Source organism: Garra rufa, chromosome 1 (genome assembly GCF_049309525.1).
Source record: "Garra rufa chromosome 1, GarRuf1.0, whole genome shotgun sequence".
Classification (NCBI taxonomy): domain Eukaryota; kingdom Metazoa; phylum Chordata; class Actinopteri; order Cypriniformes; family Cyprinidae; genus Garra; species Garra rufa.
The window spans coordinates 36,752,576-36,764,761 of record NC_133361.1 but is presented as its reverse complement, the minus strand read 5'-3'; the positions used below and the strand labels follow the sequence as shown (position 1 = coordinate 36,764,761).

The window sequence follows — 12,186 nt, the reverse complement described above, 5'->3', positions numbered from 1 at the left end:
GGGAGGATCAAGAAGAGGATTTTTTTTTTTTTTTTTTTTTTTTTAATTGAGTCACATAGTGTCGAAAAAGATGGGTTTTCAGCAGTCGTTTGAAAGCTGTTAAGGAGTCCGCATTCCGGATAGGGGTGGGAAGATCATTCCACCAGGCAGGGACATTGAACGAGAATGTTCTGGACAGTGATTTAATACCTCTCTGTGGTGGTACAATGAGGCGTCTTTCACTAGAGGATCTCAGTCTTCTGGAAGGAGTGTAGATGTGTAGTAGTGAATAGAGGTAGGCAGGTGATGATCCGGTGGCTGTCCTATATGCCAGCATCAGTGTCTTGAATTTGATGCGTGCTGTAACCGGTAGCCAGTGCAGGGATATGAAGAGAGGTGTGACATGGGCCTTTTTGGGCTCGTTGAAGACCAGTCGTGCTGCTGCATTCTGAATCATTTGTAGAGGCTTGATTGTACATGCTGGAAGACCAGCTAAAAGAGCATTGCAGTAGTCCAGCCTGGAAATGACCAGGGCCTGGACGAGGAGTTGTGTAGCATGCTCTGTTAGGAAGGGCCTGATCTTTCTGATGTTGTACAATGCAATCCTGCAAGATCGAGCGGTCTTAGCTATGTGGTCTTTAAAAGTCAGTTGGTTGTCAAAGATAACACCCAGATTTCTGGCTGAAGTTGATGGGGTAATTGTTGATGAACCTAACTGGATGGAGAAGTCATGCTGTAGAGATGGAGTGGCAGGAAAGACAAGGAGCTCAGTCTTAGCTAGATTGAGCTGAAGATGGTGTTCCTTCATCCATGCAGAGATATCCGCCAGGCAACCTGAGATCCGTGTAGCTACCGATGGATCGTCTGGTTTGAATGAAAGATAGAGCTGTGTGTCATCAGCATAGCAATGGTAGGAGAAGCCATGTGCCTGTATGATGGGGCCCAGAGATGTAGTGTATATGGAGAAGAGGAGAGGTCCAAGAACTGAACCCTGAGGAACCCCAGTGACCAGTTGATGAGTTTTGGATACCTCGCCTCCCCAGGCCACTCTGAAAGACCTACCAGAGAGGTAGGATTTGAACCAGCGAAGTGAAGTCCCTGTGATGCCCAACGATGAGAGGGTGGACAGGAGGATCTGGTGATTCACAGTGTCAAAAGCTGCAGATAGGTCCAGCAAGATGAGTACTGATGATTTGGACTCAGCTTTTGCCGTCCGCAAGGCTTCAGTGACAGACAGTAGCGCAGTCTCAGTTGAATGGCCGCTTCTGAACCCTGATTGGTTAGCATCCAATAGATTGTTCTGTGAGAGGAATAAGGATAGCTGGTTGAAAACAGCCCGTTCCAGTGTTTTTGCTATGAATGGAAGGAGAGAGACAGGTCTGTAGTTGTCTATGAGTGAAGAGTTAAGTGTAGGTTTTTTGAGCAGTGAGGTTACCCGGGCCTGCTTAAATGTAGTGGGAAAAGTGCCTGTGAGAAGAGATGTGTTGATGATGTGTGTGAGCGCCGGTAGGATTGTAGGGGAGATTGCTTGGAGAAGGTGTGAGGGGATGGGATCTAAAGGACATGTCGTCGGATGGCTGGAGAGGAAAAGTTTGGTTACTTCTGCCTCCGAGCAAGGACAGAAGGAGAAGTGGGGAGTTCCAGCCGTGATTGTGGTCAATTTTAGTTCCTGTATGTGTGGAGCTGAGAACTTATTATTGATCGATGTAGTTTTGTCTGTAAAAAATGTGGCGAAATCATCAGCTGTGAACCAAACTGAGAGACCATTTTGAAGGCTCAGGCTCAGGAAACCTTTGCAGGTGTTTTGAGTTGATTAGCTGATTGGCATGTCACCATATTCTAATTTGTTGAGTGAATTGGTGGGTTTTTGTTAAATGTGAGCCAAATCATCAAAATTAAAAGAACCAAAGACTTAAACTACTTCAGTCTGTGTGCATTAAATTTATTTAATACACAAGTTTCACAATTTGAGTTGAATTACTGAAATAAATGAACTTTTCCATGACATTCTAATTTGAGATGCACCTGTATATCGTTTGAAAAGAAATGATCATTTGTCTGTCTGGTGCATAAAAAATAATAAACTATTCTAGCATTAAAAGATATAATAAATACAGGTAAAATAATAATAATAATAGTAATCAGTCCGGCCCATGGAATTTTCTTTTATAAACCAACCCGGCCCCCCATTAAAGAAAAGAAAATTATGTGGCCCACTCAGAAAAAAGTTTGGGGACCCCTGATTTAAAACTTGAAGGGGCTGATCTCCTATTTGCAAAGTTTACAGTAGTTATAGTAGTAATAGTGGACTGTATGTAGATATTTCCATTTCCATTTTATTTATTCTAATTTTATCTACAGTATATGTCTAATACTTTAAATATTTTTTGTTATCTATCAAAATGTTCTTTTGTGATACTGTTCTTGTATAGACATTTTTCACTAAAAGCTGTTTTGCACAGACATTCATTGCAGCCCACTTTGTTATTGTTCATTTAAGACTTGAAGGGGCTGATGTCCTATTTGCAAAGTTTACAGTAGTAATAGTAGTAATAGTGGACTGTATGTAGACATTTCCATTTTATTTATTCTAATTTTATCTAAAGTATATATTTAAAACTTTAAATATTTTTTGTTTTCTATCAAAATGCTCTTGTGTGATAACAATGTTCTTGTGTGGAAGTATAAAAGCTGTTTTGCACAGAAATTCATTGCAGCCGGCTTTGTTTTTGATGTTTATTTGTGAGTGGGTATTGTATGAATAACATAAGTCAACGTGGCTTTACAAATACACACACTTTGTACTAAAGGTAAATCCAGATGGATGTTGTACAACCCTATGGAATATAGTCCACACATGACAAATGAGGTAATAATCAATATTTCAGAATAATTCAAACTCAGATATTGGTGTGTGATATTTGAGTTTTAATTATTTGACTACAAATCTCACCTCATCATTCCTCCCAGTGATTATTTCCAGGATAAACTGAGATGCCCCCAAGCTGGCTTCTTAAAACTGACTAAATATTTAAAAAGAGCCAAAAGAGCCGTTCTTTTGAACGACTCTTTGAAAGGAACGGATCGCCAAGATCCGGATCCCCTCAAAGAGCCATAAATCCCATCACTACTTTAAAGGGATAGTTTATCCAAAAAATGAAAATTCTGTCATTAATTACTCACCCTCATGTCGTTCCAAACCTGTAAGACCTTCGTTCATCTTTGAAAGACATCAGTAATATCTTAATTTCTGTTCTGTAGATGAATGAGGGTGAGTAATTAATAACAGAATTTTCATATTTGGGTGAATTATCCCTTTAAACACTGAAACCAAATGCTGGTTTTGTCCATATTTCATCCAGCACTGGGTTGTTTCATAAGCATTTTGAATGTAGCCATCACAATTTGGCCCTTGTCAAAATCATTTAGACCTTTCCACTTGCTCATTTTGTCCTGGATCAAATGTATGAAATCCAAGAACTGACTGTTCACTTGTTGTCTAATATATTAAAGCATGTACTGGCCATCGTACCATTTGTTTGGCTTCTGTGTGCAAATGTGATGAATATGTGGTGTGGGTGGATACTCACTGTCCAGACTGCAGGTCTTTCTCACTCACTACTGCACAGTTCGTCAGTGACAGCTCATCTGTCGGGCATCGAGCCGCTTGCATCGTCTGCAAAGAGACAGAAAATAATAAAGAGAGAGAGAGAGAGTAAGACAGCGAGAGGCAGAAGAGAAGTTTGCCTTACATGATAACGAGAGATCTGGCCATTGATGTTGAAGCTTAAAGGTGATGTGTGTAATTTATTTATAAATAAGCCATTCATCAGTTAATTTCCAGTAGTTTTGTGGCTCTGTGATGCTTTTTGACAGAACAACAGTGGCTTGACCAATAACGTGGATTGAGGCGGGGCTAACCGTTTGACTGTCCAATGGCAGTTGGGGGAATCTTCAGGGAAACCCGTTTGAAAGCTATCAACTTTGTAGTTTCACTTGGTGGCGCTAGCGGCACAGAAATTACACACTTCAGCTTTAGCATTTGCATCTTGCTATGTTAGCTCACTGGGTGTATTTTCTCACATGAAAAGATCTTTCTCCTCATGAAAAATTTAAATCACACCATATGATGGAGTTCCCATGATTCTCTGTAGAATTTTAAAAATAGAAATCCCATGGTGCACAACAGCAAGATGGAAAGCTGTTTCTACTGTGCATGCTGAAAACATGTCCAACATTCGAAGCACCAAGATTGTCCTTTTAAAGACTTCGTCTAATCATCCCTTCCAGGATCACATGCATTATGTTTTATTGCAAAAGAGATCATACAAACCCCAAACCAATAATACTAGAGGTTTGACAACAACAGTGTCAACAGATAACAACAAAATGAGGCGATAAACAAGGAAAGGGAACAGTAGCAAAAATATGATCATAAATATGTCTACAAGAGAGCACCAGTCATCTAATGTGTTAAGCACTAGTAAATGAGAAACATAAAAGACAAATATTTTAAGGAAAAGCTGACGATGAAGGTTCATGGGTGCTCTAGCTTTATTTTTTCCTTCTTTGGTTGCAACCAGCCAAAGAACCATAAATAAAACAGACTACAAAAGAAAGTAAGCAGAAAAAAGGGGGGCTAATTGAAAAGCAGGGCTGCATGATGTTCCCATCTGGGTATACGAAAAGAACAACTACTGAAAGAGAGATAATGAATGTCTCAACAAGAAAACATATTCAGAAAAAACTATTCGAGATTAAGTCAGCAAAAAGTAGATTAAAAAACCTTTTTAAGGTTGTTTTTGATTATTGCATTTCCAGGTAGTTAAAGCTACAGTTCAGATAAATTTAAAATAAATAAAAAACTGAATTTATTAATCGTGTAGAGCCTTTTGAAGCTCAATGCACTGAAACTGCAATTTGAACCTTCAATCCATTGATCAGGAAATTTGAAATCAGAAGTGAACTAATCCTTTAATGAAAACATGGCAATGCTTTTTCTGTACATAATAAATAATAATCAGTCTGACCGGGAAAAACATTTGGAGTACTATAGACTGCCAAAAATTATAACAAATCAAGAAGAAGAGTGAAAAAAACTGTCTGAGGAACAAAAGGCGTTTGTGGTTGCCCAAACTGAACCAGGATTTCCAGGGCGAGAATCTTGACAACATTAGGGTTTGTTCTTATCATTTCCAGTCAGGTGAAATGTTAGGCTAATATCTTAATAATGCTCGTATGTATCTTTTACGTCAGTTTGTCAAAATATTGCGCCCTTTCCTGCTTATTACCTCCTTCTCTATATGATTTAGCAACTTCCACACGATTTTTCATGGTTTAGACAGCATAAATTAGCAGAACAACGTATTCAGTAGTACATTAACCATGCAATCCATGCTGTTGTTTACATCTGAGTATCGCCAATATGGCCGCACATCCAGGTAACTGACCAAAATGTGACCCTGGACCACAAAACCAGTCGTAAGGGCCAATTTTTTGAAATTGAGATTTATACATCATCTAAAAAGCTGAATAAATAAGCTTTCCATTACGTATGTAGGATAGGACAATATTGGCTATTTGAAAATTAGGTATCTGAGAGTGCAGAAAATCTTAATATTGAGAAAATATTGTCCAAGTTGTCCAAATGAAGTTCTTAGCAAGGTGTATTACTAATCATTACTAATGGCTATTGCTACAAATGTCTGTGCTCCTTAAGACTGCTTTTGTGGTCCAGAGTCACAAATCGTGACATAAGTGCAAACCCTCTATTCGGTACTTATACAGTATATACTTTTTAGAGGTTTTGTTTTAGAGGGGTGACAAGCTGTTGTACCATTTTTCTGACAGTCAGCATGAAAGTTGTGATCGTCTTCTGTACCCTATTGTAATGTAGATCTGAATTAAATGGGTTATTGAATGAGAAAAAAAGATGGGACTTGATTTTCCCATCAATTCAGTTCAATTCATTTGATCAATGATCTTTGCCGCTTGTGAATTTCAAATGGTGATTGACAGATTGCTGGAGGGGAGGGATTATCCTGCCCTCATGGGAGTGCACAAGTCATGAGAGGAGAGATGTCATTGTGAGGGGGAGGGGAATTTGATGCTCTGAATTAAAGTAAATTAATTAAGAAATGAAGTAATGATGTTCACAGATAAATCATTTATAATAAACACTGCAGTATTCATTTGGAAGAAAAAGAGTTCATTTTGATTCCATGGTTATATTAAAGAATGTATTCCAGTGTGAGGTCAGGAAGCAGAACTAAATGACAGTAAATGACTCTTTGAGGGTTTCTATCTGAATCAAAGCCTAGGTGTGGATGTTAACTTAACAGGCTGACATAATCCGGCTAACGAAGAGCAGTCCAGCAATTACGCCTACTTACAGTTGCAGTTCAGAAAAGCAATAATCCATGGCTTCCTGCCAGCATGCACAATAAACTCACCACAGGCCCTCACACCATTTGGTTGTTATAGCTGGCCCTGTAGTACTCAACCTCAAACCAACCTTAATTTGTCCTGAGAGTGATAACACAGACAGTCAGATGGTTTGCGTCTATGGCATTGTGACGCAGTTTGGGCATTGTACCGCTGTAGCGCTCCCTCGAGTCGTTGCTACCAAGAGGGGTCATAGCAACAAGGGTTACAACCTGTCAGCTCTCAGGACACTAAGGGCGATGCAGAAAGCTAGAGCAAGTGAAGCATACAGCTCAATCTGGCAAGCGAGACAAGCATAGGCAGAGGGTATTCGGAAAGCATACATACCTTGAAAAATATAACAACCTTTGGGGGGCCAATGAATGCACGCAAGCAAGAGGGAGGGCAGAAGGACATAAGACAAACAGTTGAGACAGCCAGCACCACATCGAGCCGGAGACAGCATGTGGTTGAGAAACAATAGAGTGTGCAGCATGAGGCAGCATGCAGAGCAGAATCAGGATCAACTGCAAGTGTGGTTAAAGGAGCAGCAAAGGCTAATCACAGGCAAACCAAACCCTGATATGGTAGGGGAATGCGAATATACTTTTAAAATATAAAAAGGTGCATTAATAGGGTTTAATATAGGTGAATACACTTCATCATGTCAGTAGAGAGATTATAGCAGCAACAACAAAAATCTTTAGTGAAAACAGAAATCTAAGACTAAAGATTTTTCACAGTTTTACTACAAATACCATGGTTAAACTAAAGTTAGTGTAGCAAAACCATGGTTCATTTGTGGTTATGCTTTAACTATGTTAACCATGTTTTTTGGTTTTAATTGTAGTAACACCATGGTTAACTTTCTGTATATCAGCGGCCACTGATATACAGAGAGCAGTTATCATGTTTAAGTTAGGTATGAAACAGCTTCACAAACCGTCTTTTCAACTACACAGTATTATTTCTGTCTTAACATATTATGAAAATCTGACTTTTTCTGTGTTTAAGTGATATAATCAGGTCCCCAGTAAAGCATGCTAACTGTCTGTTGTTGGCTGCACAGAACACTATTTAGAGTCCCAGCCTCAGACGAGACAAGAGAGCAGTGGAGTTATTGATTTATTTACTGTATATTACGCTGCTTCCACACAGATCTAATATAAACATGTGATTTATTTCCCAGCTGTTTAACTTCACAGACATTTTGTTTTGTAACTTAAACTTGTGTATTTGACCGTTTAAGTGCAATGAGACATGAAAGAGAACTTAGTTTAGTACTCACATGCCGTGTGACAGCCGCTTTCTGTGCTTCGGATGTGTGCACTCAGAAAACCCTATAGACGTTTTTCCTGAACGCGGAAGTAAGTCCGTCTCTTAACTGAAAGAATGCTTTGCATTTCCGGTCTGCATTGTTTCTAGTCAAATTAGGGTATATTCCGAGCTAATAATCTAATGTTAAACCTATTAAAATGTTTTTAAATAGCACATGGCTCCAAAGCGCCATCACTTGGCAATGACCGTCATTTGTCAGTGCCTCACTTTAATGAGTGTAGATGACACGAAGCAGCAGACGTTAGCTACATTAAAAACAGATGGACGCTATTTGAATGGGTTCCTATGGAGACCAGAACAGAAAAGCATTCAATCAGTCATTAGAATTCGAAATGGCGGCGCTCATCGTTTACACAGGAAAAAGGTCTATATCAGAAGTTTAAACTAATATGGCTTAAAAGGCATGATTTTAGAGCGATAGACATGATAATCGAAACCAAAGAGATGTTTTTAGCAGAGTGCTTCAAATAACATTTGTTGAGTACATTGTTCCGCCACTAGGTGGTGACAAGTGACTGGAAAATGTATAATTGAATCATTTATTCAAGAGATTTGTTTAAAAATGGTGATTCAATCAGTAATAGAACAACTGAAGTATTTATGAGTGAGTCATTGAATCATTCATTAAAACATTTTTTTTAATGTTTACGCTTGAGCGCTTATTAGGCTATGTAGGCAATTATTAAAGTCTAATTATTATGATTTACATACTAAACTTCGAAACTCTGTGTGCCTTACAGACAAATATATCTTTCGAGTGAAATGTCTACTTTTAAATGAATCAATTCTAATAGAAAACTGTAGTTGTCTTTTTCATTTTAAAATGTGATTTATTCCTGTGATGGCACAGCTAATTTTTCAGCATCATTACTTCAGTCTTCAGTGACACACAAGCTTTTAGAAATAATTGAAATATGCTGATTTGCTGCTCAAGAAACCTTTCTTATTATTATTAGCGCTGAAAACAGTTCTGCTGCTTCAGGTTTTTATGGAAACATTTTTCTCAGGATTCTTTGATAAATAGAAAGTGAAAATGAAAAACAGAATTTATTTTCTTTTATTAATAAAGCCAACCAAAATTTGATTAGTCGCCTAGTCGCAGAAAATAGCACATCAGGCAGGAGATCCAAAAGCTCACCTATCCTTCATCAACCTCAAATATGGCTTTTCATCTGAAATATGTAAGTAGTAGCAACTTTACATGGCAGCTCAATCAAATGTTAACCTAGAAAATTGTGCGCTTTAGATGGAAGTGCTGGTGCGGTCACTTTCTCTTAAAATACTGTCGTTTTTGGTCATACAGATAAAGTAACACATGTAAAGACTACGTTTATTTGTATGCACTCACAATAACAACGAAACGTTGCGCTTTTGTAAAGTAATTCAAGCAAACAGGTTGCACCTTCTGCCGTCTCGCTCTGTGAACTTGAGAACTAAACTTCGAAACTCTGTGTATACTTGCCTTACAGACAAATATATATTTCGAGTGAAATGTCTACTTTTAAATGAATCAATTCTAATAGAAAACAAATATTCTCAGATTATGTAATTCGCATGAAACATAAATACAGTGTGGCCGACTTTATTTCTTAACCAAAAAACGAAAGAAGAAAGCACCAGTTTTTCCCTGACACATTTATAATCATTATTTCTGCCGGTGTGCTGTGGCAAACTTTATGTTTACGCTTGAGCGCTTATTAGGCTATGTAGGCAATTATTAAAGTCTAATTATTATGATTTACATGGTTTATTAATAAAAGAAAATAAATTCTGTTTTTCATTTTCACTTTCTATTTATCAAAGAATCCTGAGAAAAATGTTTCCATAAAAATCTGAAGCAGCAGAACTGTTTTCAGCGCTAATAATAATAAGAAAGATTGCTTGAGCAGCAAATCAGCATATTTCAATTATTTCTAAAAGCTTGTGTGTCACTGAAGACTGAAGTAATGATGCTGAAAAATTAGCTGTGCCATCACAGGAATAAATCACATTTTAAAATGAAAAAGACAACTACAGTATTCAGCTCTGAACAAACAAAATAAATTATAATATATTACTGATATTATATTTATTTATATATAATAGCCATTATAAATAAATTATTGAAATAAAATTGAAACAGTTATAAATATACAATAAAATATAATTACCTTTTAAAAATAATAAATAAAAAAATAAAAAATATCAATTATAATATAATGCTGCGTGCCATTTCATCAGTCAGTGTATTGAGTATAAATCTATCTCAAGCAGCACTACTCTCTCCATGTTTAATGAGGCTGGGCCTCTAGAGAGATATTCAATGAGGAATGAGGAGAAGCCTGATCAATACTGTCAAGAAGAAACTCCTGACTGCACAGAGAATGTCCTGTCACAGGGCCGAATACAACTGCTCTTGTAACCAGCTAATGACTTTATCTACCCTGAGAGTATGATTAAGCATTATTAGTTTACATTGCCGTTTCATAAGTGCCAGATTTAAGATCGACAGACAAACAAAGGTTCAATCCATGCAGAGATTTCTGGGTGTCACAGATATGGCTAGACTACTGGATTACACTGAGACGCAGGCGTGGTTTGTATTACTTTCAGGTTATGGATCGTTCCCCTGATGTATCACTTTTAATAGAGGATGATCCTTATATCATATAGCATGCATAACAAAAAGATTAACAGCACAGAGAAAACCTCTCTCCATAGCCCTCCATACTATGGAAATGACAGAGCTCTTCAAGCTTCTTGATTGGTTGACTGCAAAAAGTCTAAAAGACTAAAACAAAGACATGCTGGGAAAAACTAGTCAAAGCAGTTTAAACAAAAATAAGGACAATTTAAAAAATGAGCATCAAATGAGCCTGTTGTAAATGCTAAATCACTGCTAGACCATGACTTGCAATTCCTGAAACACTTTTCAAGCTGTTCCAATTTAGCATTTACCCCAGAGGGAGATCTTAGTTGAAATCATTTCCTGGGCAGACCGAGAACTTTAAATCACTTCTGATAATTTTTTTCTTCTGGGCTCATGTGGCATGCATTTAGCTGCTTAATGTGAAATAATTACATGATGAAGATTGCTGCTTGTGTGTTTATTGAAGCAAGAAGCCATTAACATCTGCAAAGACTGGTTATAATAGGTAAAATGTAGGCTTAAGAGAGAAATTAATACCAAAATGCTGCTTTAAAAGCATCAATGGTAAGAAACCTCATATGAAGTTGTTTAATTAGCTGTGTGGCATTCACAACAATAAAAAAAAAAAAGCTTTCATGCAGGGCCTTTGATTAGAGCTACAAGTGATGGGGCGGATTTCTCAACATAATAAATTATTCAGTTGATTAATATACTTTAGAGCTTGCCAGATATTCTAGTGCCAATTTCTGATGTTCACAGAAGCCAGACACTAAAACAAAAAGATTTATCTTGTAGTCATTTTTGATTAAATTAACAGATAGTGCTACAGAAGCAAAAACATTTATTTATAGCAGAGGAAATGGGAATTAAAAAGGAAATACTCTTAAGAGACAACTAGTCCTCATGAGAGACACTCACTAAGGAAAATCTCATATCCTTCCTTCAGTTTGTTGTAACAGATATCAAGCAGAACTGTATCTCACATATATCTGTAGAGAGCATTATGTCAGACTGTGTACTCTCTGAGAAGGCAGTGAACGTATTAAGTAATTAAACACTGAGCTGAACTTTGTGGGTGAAGGATGGCCACACAAAGGTTGTCTGCCTTGGTTTAGTTTGATCAGTGCAGCTTACAAGAAATATCTTCTCATAATCACATGATTGAAAAAATAAATTGTTCTGCTGATAATGGCATCTCCGCTGGAACAACCTGAATAACTGATTTCCCAGTGTTCACTCTTGATTTACTTTTCTTGAGTAAAATCACACCAGGGAACACGATGGGCTTAATAAAACAATTGACACAGTGTGACTCATAAAATGCTCATCTTTTCTTTTACAGTTGTTAGTGGGTGTGTGACAGGCATTCACAAATTTCTGAACAGCTTTCACCTGCTCTTTCACTGGCTTTTTCTTTCCTCAAGCATTATGAAACATAATAAACAAATGGCTGACATTAATTCAGTGATTTAACACCATTATGGAATTATGAGAATATTTTGTAATGATTATTTAAATCTGACAAATCTTTCTTTCAAATTGTTTGTCATAAATCAACAAAATGTTATGAATGTTCCTATAAAATGTTAGATGTTATTATGAAAATCTTGCCAATTAATACTCCTATTATTCTTCTTTTTCCATTACATGTTGCCCAAAAACACATTAATATGCAAATTAGATACAGTTTATAGCTACATTGTATATAATTGAAAACCCCATTGATGGCCATTTTACACACATTCTGCATTAGGAAAAATGGTATACCGAATTATTCTGTTATATTTGTCAAGAGAATCATCTTTATATAAGGTTTG

General features: G+C 37.1%; 1 protein-coding gene across 2 annotated transcripts in view; it reads right to left on the bottom strand.

The window, feature by feature from the left end:
- The window catches only part of nsfa (N-ethylmaleimide-sensitive factor a), a 33,367-nt gene that overhangs the window by 19,456 nt on the left and 1,725 nt on the right, over positions 1–12,186 (bottom strand). For both annotated transcript variants that reach the window (XM_073839599.1, XM_073839608.1), the window contains exon 2: positions 3,570–3,655. In XM_073839599.1, the coding sequence (XP_073695700.1) occupies positions 3,570–3,655 (86 nt within the window). The remainder of the gene's footprint in view (positions 1–3,569; positions 3,656–12,186) is intronic.